Consider the following 20687-nt stretch of genomic DNA (forward strand, 5'->3'; position numbering starts at 1 on the left):
GATAAATAATTTCACAAATAAATAAAGTAACAATGCCATAATTAACATAATAGGAGATTACTATATTTTTTGTAACTAGTCTCTATGTACATGCGTTGCACGAATATTTCTTGTCGATTTTTATAATATTATTTATATTCTATTAATAAGCAACTTGAAAAAATAATATCTAATTATTATCTTGAATACAATATTTATTTTGAATGTATAAAAATCAAATATTTACTGCCTCACACGATTCTGAATATTTGATTTGGTAATTTTGTTATCAATCTTTAGTAGATAGTCTTTCGTCAAATTAAATGTGCAGTAAATTTAATATGTGATAGTAAGGACACAGAGTTTTGAATTATGTGATGGCAAAGACTTTTAAGTTAATTAGTTTGGGAATCAAAATTCAGCAGTATTATTTGTTTAGAACTCTATTTTGAATATAAGAAATATTTTTAGTTGACCAAATAGCCAACACAAATGTGATAAAATTATACTAAAAGAGTATATTCGTCGACCACATATTTTTCTAGATACTTTGCATTTTATCGTTAACGTATCTATTTATGAAATTCATAATAATTTTCACTTCCGTGAACATAAATATTAAAAGAAGAACTTTAACTATTCTTTTTTAGATAATCTTTTTTTATTTAACATATATATTCATGCTTTTAAAATAATATAGATTTAACAATTCATAATCAATTAACAAAATAATAATTCATAAACAATTAACAAAATATCAATTCATAATCAATAATTAACAACTAATTAATTAATAATTGCATATTTTACAAATAATAGTACATTACTATATTAAACAATTCATAAACAATTAACAAATCAACAATTAATAAATAATTAACAAATTAACAATTCATAAACATATAACAAATTAACAATTCATAAACATTTAACAAATTAACAATTCATAAACATATAACAAATAATAAATTAGCCAAAAAAATCGGAATAGTAGCAAAAGCCACTGCCCAGCCCGATCAAGAACAAAAAAAAAATTAATTTTTTTCGGGAAATTAACGTCGATTAAATGTTAAACATGCTTAGAATATAATGTATGTAACAAAAGTTCATAGTAGAAAACCTTAATCGAAGATTTTTGTAGGGTTGTTTTAATCGAGTTGTACGCCGCTTTTTTTCAAAATTCGAGCTTAGAATCTTGCTCCTTGACTTGAATATATTGACAATCTAAACTTTCCCTACGAAAATTAATAGAAAATGACGTTATTTGAAGTGGGGACCACCTTAAAAACGCATCCAATGGCATTTGATTTTTTTTTTGGTCGAGTAGGGGACCAGTGGTGGAACCCATTGGGGATTTATGTTGCCCCCTATAGCGCAGTATTTTACTGTGCTAAAGGTACTTTTGTACCAAAAAGTTTTTTAAGGGTATTTTGGTTCACTAGGGTTTTTATTGGGTCATTTTGGTTTCGGACTCTCTGGAAAGGGGATGTCGTGTGAGGGCAGTGAAGAGGCATCCTAAATAGTGGACGGGGCATTAAAATTCCAATTGGCTATGGACGATCGGCGACAGCAATGGACTAAAGGCGAGTGCTTTGGTACCAGGTTCCAACTCAATTTGATGGTCTATTTCTCGCCTCGGTGGTAGACGCATGGGGCAACTCGTCCGGCATAATGTCTTTGTTCTCCTCCAAGAGTTCTTTGATGCACTTGGGTATATCTTCCGTGCTCTTATCTTCGGAAGCATCTTCAATGTCATGCATGGCAGCCACATTGATCTTTACTTTTCTTTTCTATTTTTTCTTCAGTCTTATTTTTTTTTTTGTTTTGTTTTTCTTGAAATCTTTTTTAGATTCAAAAGCCAGGTGGCTTTTTTTATTTGGTCAATTTCACCATGCCACTATGCATGTAGTTCACGGTACTGGACTTATTTGGATATATTGTGTGAGGTGCTTAATAGACACACTTTTATTAGGTTAAAGTGTTCAATAGGTACTAATCTTAGTTGAGTTGTTAAAATGAAAAATTTTAACAAGCTCAAGGGGTTGGCTAGATATTTGACCTCATTATTATTATTATTATTATTATTATTATTATTATTACTTTGTTTGCTGAACGTGGGACCCAAGATCCACTCGGCAAAATATGAAGGGGGATTCATACAAGTTTTGTTTTGTCTCGCACGTCATTGTTGCATTTCATACAAAATAAAATTTTCCGACAATAACTTATTGCCAACTACGATAGGCCCACTGGCCCAGCCACACCCCGTCCCCATGTCACACAGTCTGGATATGCAATAATCAAAGTGACTTTTAAACACAAAAACAACTTAAGAAAAGATCAAAGTGTGATCTCCCAATTGTCTTTCATCGAATTACCTATAACAAGTCTTCTTGATTGTGCCTTACTCAAATAGAATTTCTGAATCCAATCCAGTCAGCTAGCGTTGTTCGTCTAGTTTCTCAATCCCTAATTACTTTTCTTTCTTCAATTTAGCATAGCAGAGTTCCTAATGGCTGCAGAATCAGTTTTTCAAAGAGAGCCTATAACTGAATCAGCACGATTCGAAGATAATGACATGGTTGCTCCGTCTTCCACTTCAACTACTGCCTACAACTTACAGAAAAAATTCCGACGATCAAGAACTGCTCCTGCCATGGTGTCCATGAACGACCTACACACTCAATCTGTTTACTTTGGCCCTACTTCTTCTCTCGTCAGACAGGCCGCTTTTCTGCTCATTATTTACCTCTCTCTTGGTGCAGTCGTCTATTCCTTCAACCGTGACCACTTCTCTGGAGTTGAGACCCACCCTGTTGTTGACGCTTTTTACTTCTGTATCGTCACTATGTGTACCATTGGCTACGGTGATATTGCTCCAGTTACTCCTATCACGAAACTCTTTGCTTGTCTCTTTGTGCTTGTGGGTTTTGGTTTCATCGACATTTTGCTTAGTGGGGTCGTCAATTACGTACTTGACTTGCAGGAGAACTTGATATTGACCGGCAGGCAACGACAATTAGCTAGCCACGTCGACCAGGGGCGTGGCGGATTTATGGATTGCATAGTCGATGTAGCCAAGGGAAGAATGAGAATCAGATTGAAAGTGGGTTTGGCTCTGGGTGCTGTGCTTTTGTGCATCGGGTTGGGGTCACTGGTGTTGTATTTCCAGGAGAATCTGGATTGGATAGATTCAGTTTACTTGTCGGTAATGTCTGTAACGACTGTTGGATATGGTGATAGGGCTTTCAAGACTCTGCCTGGAAGGTTGTTCGCTTCAATTTGGCTTTTATTTTCCACACTTGCGGTGGCACGGGCTTTCTTGTATTTGGCAGAGGCAAGGATTGACAAAAGGCACAGGAGAATTGCCAACTGGGTATTGCAGCGTGAAATCACCATTGAAGATCTGCTTGCCGCTGACCTTAACAACAACGGCTTCCTTAGGTAAACCATTAAATACTACTACTTCTTAGTTTTTTCTGTCAGAACCCCCTGAAGTTGATGCGTTTTATTCAAATTCCCTGATCCTAATTACCCTGGTACTTGACTTTTTTTTTTTATAATGGCTACCCCTCAAAACCCCCTATACTTGATTTTTCTATAATTCAAGTGATTTCAAATGAGTGTAAAAATGACATCCGCATCATATTAATCTGATTTGTAAAAAATCCCTTTTATATTTAGCCATTCCAGCGCCTATTCTCCTACCAATTTTTCTTTTGAGGGTAACGATTATATAAAAGCCAAAGTATAGGGGTAGTTAGGACCAGTTTTTTTTTTTTTTGGTGGGGTGGGGGGGGGGGGGGTTGGTGGTGTAACGATTATAGAAATGCCAAGGACAAGAGGGTAATTAGGATATAAATAAAATGCGCTAAATTTAGGGGTCTTTAAGTATTCTGTTGTTTTTTCCTCTCTATTTCTTCCAACCCAAAATTCACAAAAGAGTATGTTATTACTACAAATGCTGCCTTAACAGTAGTCTGCCATAAATTTGGTCACCTTTGAGTTCATCAACTCATTATTGACTTTTGTCTTCCCTCTGTCAGAACATAGGTGGGATTCTAGACTCAACAATTCATAAACACAGAAACAAAAAGGATGAGAAAATTATGTATCTTGAGTCATAATATTCTTGTGCATTGAGTTAGGACTTGAGATTAGTCATACTTGTTACTACATGTTATGTTAGAGCTTGTGTTCTGAGTTGAGCCTCAATCTTTACTCTCCTCCTCTCTTAATGTTTGTATAATATGATGTAATACTGTATACGGTAAAAATCGGATATCCGCTACACCGGAGAGATCAAAGGCCGAGGGAAGAAAGGGACAAGAACGCGCATGAAGGTCCCCATTCTGAGCCGGGGAAGCGTTTGGACCGGAGCAACGGAAGGGCGTCATTTGGTCCGGTTCTTCCATGGCCGGTTGTTCGAGGTTGTGTGTCCGATTGGTCGTGGCCGGTAGTCCGGGAGATCCGTTGCACAGTTGTCACGCGTCGATGGCGTCCTGCTGTGTTCAACTGCCAATCGTACGGGTGTCAGACCGTACGGTCTACCTAATCCAACTCAGAACTTTTCCTTTATTTTATTATTTCTTATGTTGTATGAAGCCCATGGGGCAGCATTATAAATAAGGGGCATTGGCCTCCTTTTAGGGGGTTGGCTTCCTCATATCAAGAACACTTTGTAATAGCAATTTATATACAAAATCTCTCTCAAATACCAGATTTCGATCGTATCTGTTGTGTTTATTTCTTGCACTTCTTCAATCAAGTAGCATTCATACATTAGTAAATATATAAGTATATAGCAAGTCGCCGATTGTCATTGCTCTCTTCATATCGTATTATATTTATACCTTCCTTTCACCAAGTAGATTGAGACTTAACCACATATCTTATACCTACTCACAAATTTAATTGATTATCCAAATTCGGGGTAAACAGTTTGGCGCCCACCGTGGGGCTAGGATAATAGTGGTCTTTTATCTTGATCTCTACCTTACCCATCTAAATCAAAAACACCTTCTGTTCATATCTGAGAAAACGAATTAAATGGCTGACAATGGGCAATTCGGTCACGTCAACAACAACGAAATCGTGGCCGAAAACGAAGGAAGCGGTCCACGAGGACCACCAAACCCATCTGATCCTAACCCCGTTAATTCGAGGGAGGGCCTCAACCAACAAAACACCGTAGACCAGGAGAATGCCACCTTACCGGCCACTGATCCGCTAAATACCCACAATTCTGTTACCTTGTCCCGGGCACAGGACCGGAAGGAACCGGGTACACCCAATGATAATATTGACTTACGTTTAATTTTTGAAATGTTGCAAGAGCAGAGAGCGGCGATTGCCGAACAGGGAATCGCGATAGCCCGGTTGCAAAACGGAGGGGATACAACGACCCCGAAAAAAACGAGCGGTGTTGCTGAACCCAGAAGAGAGGAGGCACACGTTATTGAGAGCGATGGATCCGGAGCTGGGTACTCCACCGAGGTTCTAAAAATGCTCGAAACTTTGGCGAAACGGGTAGACTCAACCGAGAAGAGGGTCGAAACATACAACTCTCGGGTGGATCAAATCCCGGGGGCTCCGCCTTTACTTAAAGGGCCGGATTCGAAGAGGTACATCCAAAGGCCTTTTCCTCCGAGTGCAGCCCCGAAATTAATCCCGAAGAGGTTTAAAATGCCGGATATCCAGAAATATGACGGTACAACGGACCCGCACGAGCACGTGACCTCATACACATGTGCCATAAAGGGCAATGATATGGAGGAGGACGAAATTGAATCGGTACTGCTGAAGAAGTTCGAGGAAACTCTGTCAAAAGGAGCATTGACATGGTACGACCATCTACCCGAGCATTCGATCACCTCCTTCGAAATGCTCGCCGATGCCTTCATCAAGGTCCACGCCGGTGCCAAAAAGGTGCAAGTCCGCAAGGCTGATATTTTCCGTATAACCCAAAGAGACGATGAGTTACAGCGTGAGTTCGTCAACCGGTTCCAAAGGGAACGGATGGAACTCCCCCCGGTTCCAGAAGAATGGGTTGCGCAAGCTTTCACAAAGGGGCTTAATGTTCTAAGTTCAACAGCTTCGTTCAAATTGAAAGAAAGCTTGCTGGAATACGAGGTTGTGGCATGGGCCGATGTCCATAACCGGTACGAGTCGAAGATTCGGGTGGAGGATGATCAATTCGAGCTCCCCCCGGGGCCAATAAATGTGAATAAAAGTTTTGAGAAACCAAGGAAGGGTTACGAAACAAAGGCCGAATCATCGAAGGAAAGGTATCGGCCATACTCCCATTCGGAAAGGCAAAGTTTTAGGTCGGAAAAGTCAAGGGTGAGCCCAAGCCATTTCTCAGGTCGGGGTAGTAAACGGGTCGAGCGCCCGTCAAATAGCCGGGGTCTCTTATTCAGGAGCGATGCCGGAAGCTCCGCCGGTAACAATGGTTTGCCAAAGATATCGGAGTACAACTTCAACGTTAGTACTTCGGGCCTCGTCTCGGCCATCGGTCGCGTCCCGGATGTAAGATGGCCGAAACCCCTAAGCTCGGATCCGGGCCAACGGGACCCGAGCATAGTGTGTGAATATCACGGAACCCATGGTCACAGAACCGAGGATTGTCGCCAGTTGAGAGAAGAGGTAGCCCGGTTACTGGAGAACGGTCACCTCCGAGATCTGCTGAGTGAACGAGCCAAAAGTCACTACAAGGAAAGGGAGGCTCATCGAAGGGCCGAGCCGGTAGAACCCCAGCATACAATCAACATAATAGTTGGAGGTATCGATGCCCCTCGGGAGCCGGTGATGAAACGGGCTAAGGTTTCTGTTGGTCGTGAAAAGCGCGCCCAAGATCCCTTACCCGAGGGTTCTATCTCCTTCAGCAACGAGGACGCAGAGGGCATCATTCAGCCGCACAATGATACATTGGTAATTTCTGTACTTATCTTTAAAACTAAGGTTAAACGTATTTTGATTGACCCAGGTAGCTCGGCCAACATCATCCGGTGGAGAGTGGTCGAACAGCTAGGGCTGCTTGATCAGATCGTACCAGTAGCCCGGATACTTAGCGGGTTCAACATGGCGAGTGAAACCACAAAGGGGGAGATCTCATTACTTGTGAACGTCGATGGCACCATTCAGCAAACGGTGTTCTATGTGATCGAAGGGGACATGAAGTATAACGCACAACTGGGCAGACCCTGGATACATAGCATGAGGGCCGTGCCCTCAACACTGCATCAGCTGCTAAAGTTCCCCACCCCGGAAGGGATAAAAACCATCCGAGGTGAACAGCCTGCTGCAAGGGAGATGTTCGCAATAGAGGAAGCAGCGCCTCGACCTGAAGAATCGGTTCAGAAGGAAGAAGATGTAACCGGAGGAGAGGACACCAAATAGCAATCAAAGCACACCGGGTCGGATCCAGGACATGAAGAGGATGATTTCGAGGTACCCAGATCGTTCGTCATGCCGGATGACTAGGATGCAACCAAGTCAACTGTAGAGGAGCTGGAACAGATCATCCTGTTCGAGTACCTACCAGACAGAAAGGTATACCTGGGCACGGGGCTTACCCCGGAGCTCAGGAACAAATTAATTGAATTTCTTCGAGCTAACGCAGATTGCTTCGCATGGTCCATATAGATATGACAGGTATATCATCGGAAGTAGCAACTCACAAGCTCAGCTTGGACGGGAAGTTTTCCCCGGTGAAGCAAAAAAGAAGGCCTATGGCGAAAGCAAAACACGCCTTCGTAAAAGACGAGGTAACGAAGCTTTTAAAAATAGGTTCTATCCGGGAGGTAAAGTACCCGGATTGGCTTGCTAACGTGGTAGTGGTGCCCACGAAAGGTAATAAATTTCGAATGTGTGTTGATTATAAGGATTTAAACAAAGCATGCCCGAAGGATTCATTTTCGTTGCCTCACATCGACAGAATGATCGATGCGACGGCCGGGCATGAGATGTTAAGTTTTCTCGATGCTTACTCCGGGTATAACCAAATTCGGATGCACCCGGGGGATCAAGAGAAAACGTTCTTCATCACCCGTTATGAGACTTACTGTTATAATGTAATGCCTTTTGGCCTAAAAAATGCCGGTGCAACTTACCAACGCCTAGTTAATGGGATGTTCGAAGAACAAATAGGAAAAACAATAGAAGTTTATAGAAGTTAAGTCCCTGGAAACAGAGGACCATTTGAAGCATTTGCAGGAAACCTTCGATGTGCTCCGCAAGTATAACATGAAGCTTAACCCGGAAAAATGTGCCTTCGGTGTCCGGTCCGGTAAATTTTTGGGTTTCATGGTGTCAAACCGGGGTATTGAAATCAACCCGGGCAAAATCAAGGCCATCGAGGATATCGAAGTAGTAAATAGCGTCAAAGGGGTACAGAGGCTCACCGGGAGGATAGCGGCGTTGAGTCGCTTTATATCGAGGTCTTCAGACAAGAGTCATCGTTTCTTCTCCTTACTAAGGAAGAAGAACGACTTCGCTTGGACACCGGAGTGCCAAGAAGCTTTACAAGAATTTAAGAGGTACTTGTCTAGCCCCCGCTACTGCACATACTGAAGGCGGACGAGCCGCTCCTTCTCTACCTTGCTGTCTCCGAAGTAGCGGTAAGTGGCGTTTTGGTCCGAGAAGAATCAGGTACACAATTCCCTATCTATTACGTGAGTAGAACTTTGGGGGATGCGGAGACCCGTTATCCCCATTTGGAAAAATTGGCATTGGCATTGGTAAGCGCTTCCAGAAAGCTCAAGCCCTACTTTCAATGCCACCCAATACATGTAGTAACTACTTACTCTCTGAAAAACATCATGCATAAACCGGAATTATCGGGTAGGTTAACTAAATGGGCTGTAGAAATTAGCGGGTATGATATCGAGTACAAACCTCGAACGGCCATCAAATCCCAGATCTTGGCCGACTTCGTGGCAGATTTTGCCCCGGCTATGGTCCCCAAGGTCGAGAAAGAGCTTCTGCTGACCTCGGGAAAGGCCTCGGGCATTTGGTCTCTGCACACGGACTGGGCCTCGAACCTCAAAGGTTCCGGGCTAGGGATCGTCCTTAGAACCCCGGTCGGGGATGCCATTCGACAGTCCATTAGAACTGCTAAATTGACTAACAATGAAGCCGAGTATGAGGCTATGATTGCAGGTTTGGAATTGGCTCGAAGTATAGGGGCCGAAATAATCGAGGCAAAGTGCGATTCGCTTTTGGTCGTAAACCAGGTGAACGGCGTCTTCGAGGTCAAGGACGAACGGATGCAGAGGTACCTTGAAAAAACCCAAGTGGTACTACATCGGTTTAAAGAATGGACCATGCAGCACATACCGAGGGAGCAGAACAGCGAGGCCGATGCATTAGCGAATTTGGGATCCTCGGTCGAAGGGGAGGAAATCAACCCCGGGGCAACGGCGCACTTGTTAAACACGGCCATAGAAAACAGACACGCCGAAGTAAACGCAATGGGTTTAACTTGGGATTGGCGCAACAAGTACATCGACTACTTGCGTGATGGTAAGCTCCCAAGTGACCCAAAAGAATCACGGTCACTAAGGACCAAAGCTGCCTGTTTTTGCTTGGTGGACGGCCAGTTATATCGGCGGTCTTTTTTCGGACCCCTGGCCAAGTGTTTGGGTCCCGGAGAGACGGAGTATGTGATGAGAGAGGTGCACGAAGGAACCTGCGGCAATCACGCCGGTGCTGATGCTTTGATCAGAAAGATTATCAGGGCCGGTTATTATTGGAACCGGATGGAAGAAGACTCGAAGAATTTTGTCCGTAAATGCGACGGGTGTCAGAGGCATGCTCCGATGATTCATCAGCTCGGGGAGTTGTTGCATTCGGTAGTGTCACCCTGGCCTTTCATGAAATGGGGGATGGACATCGTCGGTCCATTACCATGGGCACCAGGTAAAGCTCGTTTTATTTTGTTTATGACTGATTATTTCTCCAAATGGGTTGAAGCGCAGGCCTTTGAAAAAGTCAGAGAAAAGGAGGTCATCGACTTCATATGGGATCACATTATCTGTCGCTTTGGCATCCCTGCCGAGATAACTTGTGATAACGGGCCCCAGTTCGTGGGTGGCAAAGTCAACAAATTTCTCGAAGGGTTGAAGATCAAGAAAATTGTATCAACTCCGTATCACCCGTGTGCAAACGGACAAGCGGAATCCACGAATAAGACAATAATCCAAAACCTGAGGAAAAAACTTGAAGCATCAAAGCATTATTGGAGAGAAATATTACCGGAGGTATTGTGGGCTTACAGAACCACATCGAAATCAAGCACTGGGGAGACTCCCTTCTCGTTGGTCTACGGTGCTGAAGCTCTTATCCCCGTAGAAGTTGGTGAACCGACCCTCCGGTTCCGATATACGACCGAGGAGTCAAACGAGAAGGCCATAGCCGTAAGACTCGACCTCGCGGACGAACTTTGCGAAAACGCGTTGGTCCGTATTGCCGCCCAGAAACAAAAGGTGGAAAGGTACTACAATCGGAGAGCCAATTTTCGTCATTTCCAAGTGGGGGACTTGGTACTCCGAAAAGTTACCTTGAACACCAAGAATCCCAACGAAGGAAAACTGGGCCCGAACTGGGAAGGACTACAAGATAACCGAGGTAACGGGTAAAGGATCATATCAGCTGGAGTCCATGGATGGGCAACGGCTGCGCAATAACTGGAATGTGGCTCATCTGAAAAGATACTACTGCTGAGGTAAAGACACCCCACGTTTCTCTATTTTTGACCTTTCTTTTTTGCAGGAAACCGAGTACCGGGCAAAGAAAGGAATCTGAATCTGAAAACACGTGTTGCACTCTTTTCCTTAGTGCGGTTTTGTCCCAAAATGGGTTTTCCGACAAGGTTTTTAATGAGGCAACAAGTACAACGTGTTACTTGACGAAGATAAAGGACAAACGTCCGGACTGTCGGGGTCATACCCAACGAGTGGGGACTTAATAGCACTCACCCGATCTTGCAGCCCGGCTAAGAGCTAGGGGACTAACATGCCCGAGGCCGCCCCCAGCAAACCAACCGGGCCAAAAATGTTAGGTTTCGATGTAAGGACCAAACGATCAAAATGAATCGTGTCCATCGAGTGTTTGTTACGGCAAAAGCAAGGCCGGACCTTCTGCTATAGGTTACGGTGTAAGGACCAAACGATCAAAATGAATCGTGTCCATTTAGTACTTGCTACGGCAAAAGCAGAAGGAAACAAAGTCCTCATGTACACAAATACTTTGCAATGAAAAATTATCGAAAAGTTTGAATAAGCAATATCTCAGTTATCTTCCCGTTAAAAGGCTTTACCTCGGTGATAACCGCCGTATTTCGGCACTACTTCATTCACACGCCTTATACCGGGCATTATGGTCGAAATTCGGCAAGGGCGGCAAGGTCATAGCGAACCAAGCCAAAATCGTTAAAAAATTCGAACTAAGACAGCGAGATCACAACGATCCGGGCCGAAATTTTCTAACCAACCCAAACGGGGAATGTTACTTCAAAATCCAGCCAAGGCTGAGATTCGGGTTCCCGAATGAACACCGGCCCTAAAATGTTGCCGAAAAATACCGGCCCTAAGGAAATGCCTATCGTGATTCAAAGGCGTCTAAGTTCTCAAAGCATTAGGTAAGTCCTACGGGCACAGTGAACTAAATGACTACGAGTCGGCTTGTCCTTAAAACGGACCAACAATTCGTTATCCTTAAAACGGACAAAAAATATTGAACATTCAAACGAAGGAACAAGAAAGATTCGTTTTTCATTTATACAAGGGGTGTTTTTACATCAACAAACCAAAGTCCTATAAAGGCAAAAAAATAAAATGAAGATAAAAGCCAAGTACAGGCCCTACTCTACCCGGAATGGCTGGAGCCAGAACGTTCGGACATTGTCCGCTCAGAGTCATCGGAGTCAGAACCGAGAGTATCCTTGGCCTCTCCCTCGATCCTTTTAGCCTCGGCAATAAGGGCCGGAAGATCAGTGAAGCCATGCTTGGCTTGCTCAAGAGTGATCCGCCGAGATTTCCATTTCTCGTACTCAGCAACAATAGTAGACTGAGCCTCGGCGGCTTCCACGCTCTTCCAAGCTTCGTCCAAATCAGCCTCGGCCCGGGCTAACTTCGCCGCTAGAGCATCCCGAGCCTCTCCAAGAACATTCTGCATTTGGATGGCTGATTGAAGCTCGGCCTGGAGGGTGTCATTTGCATCGGTCGTTTCCCTAAGTTCGTTCTTCATATCATCACATATCCGGCCCCTGCTCTCCGCTTTCTCTTCGAACACCCTGGCACGCTCTTGGTATTGGGCACTCTCAGAATCGAGCAGCCGATTCCTCTCGGCCAAGCTCGCAGCATCCGACTTCACCGAGTCCAGCTCCTCCCGGAGTTGGGAGAAGGTGGTTTCAAGCTCGCCGAGCCTCGAGGAAATGTGGGCGTTATCCCGGCTAAGGTCGATCTTCTCAACTTCGAGGCTCCGGTTGTATTCGGTCATGGCGGCCAGTTCACTCCTCAGCTGACGATTCTCGGCCTTCGCGCGTCAAGCTCGGGCCAAAGATTGGAAAAAGCGACTGCTCGGTTCAACTCCTCCTCCTTCTCCTGAAGAAGGTGCAGATACTTCTCCGTTTTCCGGCCCTGGGCATCCAATTGGCCCTTAGGATCGTCCATCTCTTGCTGGGTGCGGACGAAGGCCTCGTTGATGAGCACCACACTCTGCAAAAGAAAGTAAGTTACTGCAAAAGAAAGTAAGTTAAAATCTTAAACGAGACAAGGTTAAAATTCTCAGTAAAGGTGTGCAGAGACGGCTAAAAATCTTACCCGGTTGCCCGCATGCATACCCTCGTTGATGAGGCATTGCCAGGAGACCGCGGTCATCTTCTGCTTGTCCGAATCTGAGACAAGAGGCCTCAGGTAGCTCGCTACGCCCACCGGGCGAGAAAGGAAGCTGCAGTCCTCGGGGACAGTGACCACGACCGATTTTGTTCTCTTCGGCTCCACGCTTGGCGCCGGAAAAATACGCACCAAGCTGTCCCTGGCCCCAGATTCAGAGGACCGGCTGGCCGACCTCGTGGCCCGAGGGATAGGGAGATGCCCGAATCACGCGGCTTCGCTGGTAGCGGGAGGGGTGCCCGAGAACATATCGTCGAACTCATCAGGCCTTGGAGCCGGAGTAGAGGAACTTGGAGCAGCCTCAATATCTTCGGCAAAGCTCGGGGGCTCCATAGTTGCAGCAGGCTCATGCTCGGGTGTCAGATCAACGTCAATGGGGACTTCGATCTCCGGGACCGGCTCAGTCCTTTGACTGACTTCAACAGCAGCCGCCTCCCCGGGCCTTCTTGTCCTTTGCAGGGGAGCTTCCTCGGAAGAAGTTTCACCTGAAATGTCGACGAAGTCAATCGACCTTAGAGGAACTGGGGAAAGAATTTCTTCCGCACCTGTGTGAGAAACCGGAACCAAAAGTCCTTCACCAGCAGAAGGAAGGGGTGGAACGGCGATAGCCTCCTCCGGGATAGGAGCCACGGGAGCATCGGCAGCGACTCTCCGAACAATAATGTCGACCTCTGTTTCATCCCGTGAGGTGCGAGTGACGCTCCTCGCCCTCTTCTTCGATTGTTTCCCTTTATCCGAGGGCCTTTTTCTTTTGGCAGCAGCAGCAAGGGCACGGGACGCACCCGCTGAGTCAAACTCGGGTGCCGATGTTGTGGGTTCGATAGCCGACTCCGGCCTGGGATCCACCGAGCCTTTGGGTAAACCTGAAAGTCAAAAGACACAATGAATACGAATAGCAGAAGGTGCGGTGAGCATAGGAAGAAGCAAAGTACTACCATGGTTCTGGGCGATCCATCGGCCACGTGACAGGTGGCCCCACGTCCGGTTATCGTGAACATGTTGGCTGAGAAGTGCAGTGACCCATTCGCTCAAGTCCCGGACAACCGGAGGAATGTACCCATTGGCTGATATGAATAAGAAAAACGGTGAGAAAGTTGGATCAAAATTTAACGAAACGTACAAAAGCAATCATTTAAGGGTCGGGCTTACGCTTGCCTTTCCACTTCTCTGGGAAAGGCATGTGGTCGGCCGGAATGATGTCCTCGGTCCTCACCCGGACATATCGCTCCAACCAGCCCCTGTCTCTGTCTTCATCCATTTTGGAGAAAAATGGATTTTGGCTACGCTTGGCGAGTTTTATTACGCCACCCCGGAACAGCCTCGGGGAGTATAGGCGTATCAGGTGGGCCAGCGTGAGCTCCTTACCGGCATTGTTGGCCAACAATCGGAGGCATGCTACGACCCTCCAAACGATCGGACCAATTTGTGCCAAGGTCACGTCGTAGGTCCGGCACATATCCAAAATGACCGGATCTACCGGAGGATCGAGCTTGAGAGTGAAGGGATAAGTGTAGACATACAAAAAACCCTCCCGGTGATCGGTGACAGACTCATTGGGCCCAGGAGCAAAAACTCGGACCGGGCGATTGTCCCATCCACAGTCAAATCGGACAAGGTCGAGTCTATCCTCGGTAATGGAGGAGGGGTATCGTCTCACGTCATACCCTCTATCGGATACGGAGGAAGGTTTTTCGACCTCTAAGTCCTTGTTGAAATTGGTTTTGGCCGGTATGATATCCGAGGCCATGGCCTCGAAGGAGGCCTTTGCCTTAGAAGGGGAGGCAGCCTCGGTTCCCTGAGATGAAACCGAGGGAATATCATGAGAAGTTGTTTCAGACATTTGGAAATAAGAAAAGAAGAGGCTGTATAGGTTCAAAAAGGAAGGCAAAAGAGCAAAGGGAAGAGTCAAAAGGTTCAAAAAATGGCAGAAACAACAGGAGGAAGCAGCAACAGGCAAGAATAACGAGTGGAGAGGGTAGCGGTATCGATCCTTTTCACGTAGTGCAAGCTGGATCAACAAGAACCGAGTTTTTCAGATGATTATGAATAGAGATATTGAATGTGTAAGAGGCAGAATGTTTGAAGCAGAAAGGATTAATCGAAGAGCTAAATGTTCAAATGAAGAAATGGAAGAGCCTTATATAGGCATGGGACTGTGACGGTTACGATCCCCCGGCCAATCAGGGAGCGCCACGTGCCCCCATAATTAATGAGGAATGACTTGAAACGATGTGCATACGGCGGTTTGTCAGAGCAGGCCATCCGGGACGAGACACGTGGCCTATGGCGGAAGAACGTGGGGCAACTGTTCCCGCCAAAAACAAAACGATAACAACGGGCAAAGAGGAGTCACCGGCTTAGTGATTCATCCACTCCCCGTCACTCCGACAAAATCTACGATCCGGGAAGTGTGGGGACTATCTGTATACGTTAAAAACCGGATATACGCTAAACCGGAGAGATCAAAAGCCGAGGGAAGAAAGGGACAAGAACGCGCATGAAGGTCCCCATTCTGAGCCGGGGAAGCGTTTGGACCGAAGCAACGGAAGGGCGTCATTTGGTCTGGTTCTTCCATGGCCGGTTGTTCGAGGTTGTGTGTCCGATTAATCATGGCCAGTAGTTCGGGAGATCCGTTGCGCAGTTGTCACGCGTCGATGGCGTCCCGCTGTGTTCAACTGCCAATCGTACGGGTGTCAGACCGTACGGTCTACCTAATCCAACTCAGAACTTTTCCTTTATTTTATTATTTCTTATGTTGTATGAAGCCCATGGGGCAGCATTATAAATAAGGGGCATTGGCCTCCTTTTAGGGGGTTGGCTTCCTCATATCAAGAACACTTTGTAATAGCAATTTATATACAAAATCTCTCTCAAATACCAGATTTCGGTCGTATCTGTTGTGTTTATTTCTTGCACTTCTTCAATCAAGTAGCATTCATACATTAGTAAATATATAAGTATATAGCAAGTCGCCGATTGTCATTGCTCTCTTCATATCGTATTATATTTATACCTTCCTTTCACCAAGTAGATTGAGACTTAACCACATATCTTATACCCACTCGCAAATTTAATTAATTATCCAAATTCGGGGTAAACAAATACTACAAATTTGGTAAGAGTGGAGAGATGATCAGATCGGACAGCTCTTTATGTAATGTTTCTCATGTCTCTTGATATGGCCAGTTCATCAATAGCCATCATAAATTATAAGCCAGTGAATCTTTCCTCTAGATTAAAAAGGGCAGCCCAGTGCACAAAGCATCCCGCGTTAGCAAGGTTCGGGGAAGGGTCGCACCCCAAGGGGTGTGATGTACCATTTTTCCCTCATATTAATTCTTAGTTCAATCACCCTCTTTCAAACTCGTGGTATAGAAATCTCAAGGATAACAGCCAGAGGGAGAATAACAGTGTACTGATAGTGTGTTGGTTGTCAATGCTTATACTTCCCTTTTAGGTTCTGTGGTTAATTAAAAAGAGCATTGTGACTCCAAATTTTGGTAACTCTTTGATTTCTTCTTTCTACTTCCCTCAATAGCTCATTGCTGCAAATTAAATTTTGTTTTACCGTTTTACATTAACCATGACTAGGCCATACACCCTGACCTCCAAGGTTTCACTCCTTCATTGACTGATAGGCCACATCATTGGCGGCTACATAAATTTATAATCTTATAATCTGTCCTAATTTATGTGACAGTTATGTTTGTCATTTACATGTTCTATTAGTATTGTAGAAAGAAACACTAAAATAGACATTGAGAAGTTGTTTTCATTGAAAAAAGACACTTCCTTTAATAACCTAAAATTCTTAAATAAATTTGAATTTGAATATTTGGAGCATATAAAAGACAGTTTGGATGGAGGGATATAAAAGCCTTTTCTTTTGCAATGCTATGCAGCAAATCAGAATATGTCATCTATAAGCTCAAGGAGATGGGAAAGATCAGTGAGAAAGATGTAATGCAGATATGCAATCAGTTCAACAAGCTTGACGAAAACAACTGTGGGAAGATAACATTACCCAGACTCCTACAGAGTCATTTATAGCAAAAATTCTTTGGCCACCATGCAGTATCTGCTAATTTTCAAGAAAAAGGTTAGTTGTCACAAACGTCAGTTCACATTTTTCCTATTCCATTTTTCTTTTCTTGGACAGATTATATTTGTGTATGGTACATAAATTTGACCCCAAGGAAAAGGATGCGAACACCCCAAAGAGGGATTCTGAAAGATGTGGTTTGTCGAGGAAACTTTGTTGAAGCTACATGGGTTCCCAATTTCTGTTTTATAGGATAAGAGACTCTCAATGATGAACCCTCAAAGAGTATATATCATTATATTGTTCATACAAAAGAAAATTGTTCAAAATGCAAAAGCCAAGGGGAAGCTTAAACTAGAATAAGAATTTTTATTGCTTTAGCTATTGCTTTTTGGTAATCCTTGTATGCTTTTGTTGTAGATTATACTAATATGAGAAGCAAGTTGAGGTTTCCTTTTATTGAAAGAAGCTATATGTCAAAAGATGATAAAGTGACTACTCAAGAATGCACCAAAAAGAAGCACCCATATTGGTTATGATTCCCATTCAAGCATTCTCATTCAATGTCAATGCTACCTTATCTTTTTCTTTCAAAATTCCTTTCTTTCTACTAGTTCTTACACAAACAATTTGTAGGAAGTAAACGAAGTCTTTCCTTCTGACTATGAGGTCTCATGTTTAAATCCCAGCTGTGGAAAAGCACTAGCGATTTCTTCTCATATGTCTAAGCCTTAGTGAGCAGAGTTACCCGGTACCTGTGCTCAGGAGGTAGCAGGTGTGCAGTGAAATTTGTTGAGGTGCGCGCAAGTTGGTCCAAACACCACTATTATTTATTGTTAAAAAATAAAATAAAAGAGTAGATAGTTTCCTTATAAATTGGTTGGGTTGTCATGTCCTCTCGTCAAATGAATGTCAGCTGACTGACAACTTGAATGTTGTGGCAAATATTGCATTGGATATGCCCTCTTTTCCGTGCTTGTTCTGATCTGTCTATTGAAACTTTTCTTTTAGGTGTAGGATATAACATAGCTGATTTTCAATAACATCTTGTCTCTTTTGCTGCTGGAATGTGGTTTGCCTTTTCATGCTGTAATTCTATTTTTCGCTTTCAAGTCTGGTTTTAAGGCTTTGGTTTTTTACGAGCCTACAGAAAGACTTTCCTTTCACCTCTTAATCAGGCTTCTCATGCTTCTATGTGTCCCCAAAATCATATGCTGTAAACTAATTATTTTCCAATCTGTAACTCTGGAAAGATAAAATAAGTTCATAGACACCTGAAAGTCCTCATTTAAAAGGGCTGGTCTGCGAGAGTTGAAAAATATACAATATTTCTACTTCCCTCGTGTGCTACTCCTGGATTCAAAAGTTTCTCCACTTTAGGCGTAAACATGTATTGTCTGGCACTATTCACCGGTTCTTTTGAAGATTCATAAAGTTACAGTAGATAATAGCTTTTTGCATGCTTTTGTTCGAGGACATAATCTTAACTTGTCCGAATCAAATGCATCACCTTTTTCTGTTTGAACTATGAATCTTTTGCGGTTTCAACTTGTATAACAATGAAATCTCTCCTTTTAAGGCAATCTAATACAGAAAAACTGGCTGTCTTATTTCTCTTCACTGTTGTTTCTCTTCACTATTATTATTATTATTATTATTATTATTATTATTATTATTATTATTATTATCCTCCTTTGTTATTAAGTGTATATTTGTCTTGGCCCTTGATTGGATACACTCAAGTCACTAGGACAACAATAGTGAAACAGAAGATTATGCTAGTTTACAAGGACATTACTTGTATATTCACTTGTGCCAGAGAAACATAAACAGACAAGTAACTGCCAAACATATAGTGGTTGATATTCACAGTATCCTGTCAGACGGGAAAGATGAGCGCACAACCACCAGTTTGGAGATAGCACAGACCGAGAGAAATCCATTCAGCCCTGCGGGCTGTGTGATAGGACGCTGGCTTATGAAAGTCGGAGTCTATCCCTGTTGTACAGCCCCGCAATGTTCTCATGTATGTGTTTGTGTTGCTCTTCTCTTCATTTGGTTGGGTATATAAGAATAATAATAAATAGGGTGTATTAGTAATGTTGTCATTATTATTTATCGATTGTTTGGTTTGTTGTATTAAATGAATAGGGTGTATTAGAATAGAAATAACATTGGTATTGTTTTTTTTTTTTTTTGGCATTGTTACTGTTAATGCCATGTTTTATTATGTATAAGAATAGTACTGAATAGGGTGTATAACTAATACCTACACGGGTTGAAAATATTACCTAACAAGGAATTAAATAATACCAAAGCTAATGCCAGTTTTATTTTCTCTAATACCTCCTACCAAACGACCCCCAAGAGTTCACTAGAAGTACTTTACATATTCCGTCCCTTTAGGTGGGAAATGTTGGATTATGGATCTAGCTGGTTTTACCCCAATGAATCTGATAGTACGGTAAGTTCTTGTTCCTGTAACGTATGCATCTATGTAGGGTCTAATGTGATGTATGAATGTGCCTTCTAGCGATTAACATATTTATTATGTTTGATTAATTAGTTTGCCGTTCGGTCCAGGACCTAGTAACTAGGCAGGCTAGGCAAGCTGTCCGCGCTCCCTGTATTTTATGAGATTGGATTCACAATAAGGTAAAATATAATTTATCAGGAATTGATGAGGCTGCTGCGATGCTTTAATGTTTGATTGGAACATTTGGTCTAAAAATGAAGAATACTGCAATGCAAATATAAGATGTTTATGGATGGCTAAAATCTAAGTCATTTTGATGTGCCACAAGATAAGGTTTATCCTGACTTTTAGATGAATATGCGACAGATAGGTTGCATGATGTTGAAAGAGTAAAAGAGTAAAATAGAGATGACTTAAATGCCTAATATTCCTGGCATGCAGTTGTGGGTTCACCTTTTAGTAAAGAGTCCGGAGCCTAAAGGGTATAAAAATACACGGTATAAATCAAAAGGGGTAGCCTTTTTAGTTACAGACCAAAACTGGTATAACGTGTACCAGTCCACGTTATATCCCAATTTTTTTTTTCAATTGTCAGATTGATCACGGAAAAATTAAAAAAAAAAAAATTAAAAGGTATAACGTGGACTGATCCACGTTATACCTTTCATTAATTTTTCCCCAGCGTTTTACAAATAGTTTGTAAGACGTTGCCTCTATTTAAATCATATTCGGCTGTGTTTTTAATAAAAAAAAATTTATTGATTTTTTTTAATTTTTAAAGCATATAGTTAATTTCAGTGATTAACTCAAATAAATATTATAACACATGCAATAATTAAATATGTGTTATATATGCGAACAGAAATAAAAAATAAAATATAAGTTAAATAAACGTCATACATTAACTGAGTAGTAAATGTTAAATTACATACTAACTATTAAACGGCACAAGACATGTTATATATTCTTGAAAGATTACATAAGGAAACAACGATCGTACAACTTAAGAAAAAACATAAAAACCAACAAGCAACAACACCTATTGATTTCTGTTGGGGCAGCGATTCTTGTTATGACCTATTTGCTTGCACGTACAACACTTTCTAGCCATGCGAGCAGGAGCTATATCCATTTCATTCCTCCTTCTAGTTGTAGTCCGCGCTCCTGAACCCGAAGTAAGTTTTGATTGAAAAAACTTAGTGTTTGACTGTAAGGTTATTTTAGTCAACTTTATATGTTGATAAAATTAGTCAGCTTTATTTTTAAAAATTGAAACCACAGAAGTGAAATTGACATT

The 20687-nt window shown here is 42.9% G+C and overlaps 1 protein-coding gene across 4 annotated transcripts; it reads left to right on the top strand.

Moving 5' to 3' along the window:
- The first annotated feature begins 2212 nt into the window (after nt 1-2212).
- LOC132617181 (two-pore potassium channel 5-like) lies at nt 2213-18706 on the top strand. Of its 4 annotated transcripts, none has more exons than XM_060332128.1 (3): nt 2213-3423; nt 16775-16971; nt 17551-18706. In XM_060332128.1, the coding sequence occupies exons 1-2, from the start codon at nt 2492-2494 to the stop codon at nt 16920-16922; spliced, it is 1080 nt and encodes a 359-aa protein (XP_060188111.1). In that variant the 5' UTR covers nt 2213-2491; the 3' UTR covers nt 16923-16971; nt 17551-18706. The 4 variants fall into 4 exon arrangements, with proteins under 4 accessions (XP_060188111.1, XP_060188110.1, XP_060188112.1 ...); XM_060332127.1 differs by lacking the exon at nt 17551-18706 and adding an exon at nt 17335-17544; XM_060332129.1 differs by lacking the exon at nt 17551-18706 and adding an exon at nt 17122-17294.
- Nucleotides 18707-20687: the final 1981 nt, after the last annotated feature.

Source organism: Lycium barbarum, chromosome 11 (assembly GCF_019175385.1).
Source record: "Lycium barbarum isolate Lr01 chromosome 11, ASM1917538v2, whole genome shotgun sequence".
NCBI lineage: Eukaryota > Viridiplantae > Streptophyta > Magnoliopsida > Solanales > Solanaceae > Lycium > Lycium barbarum.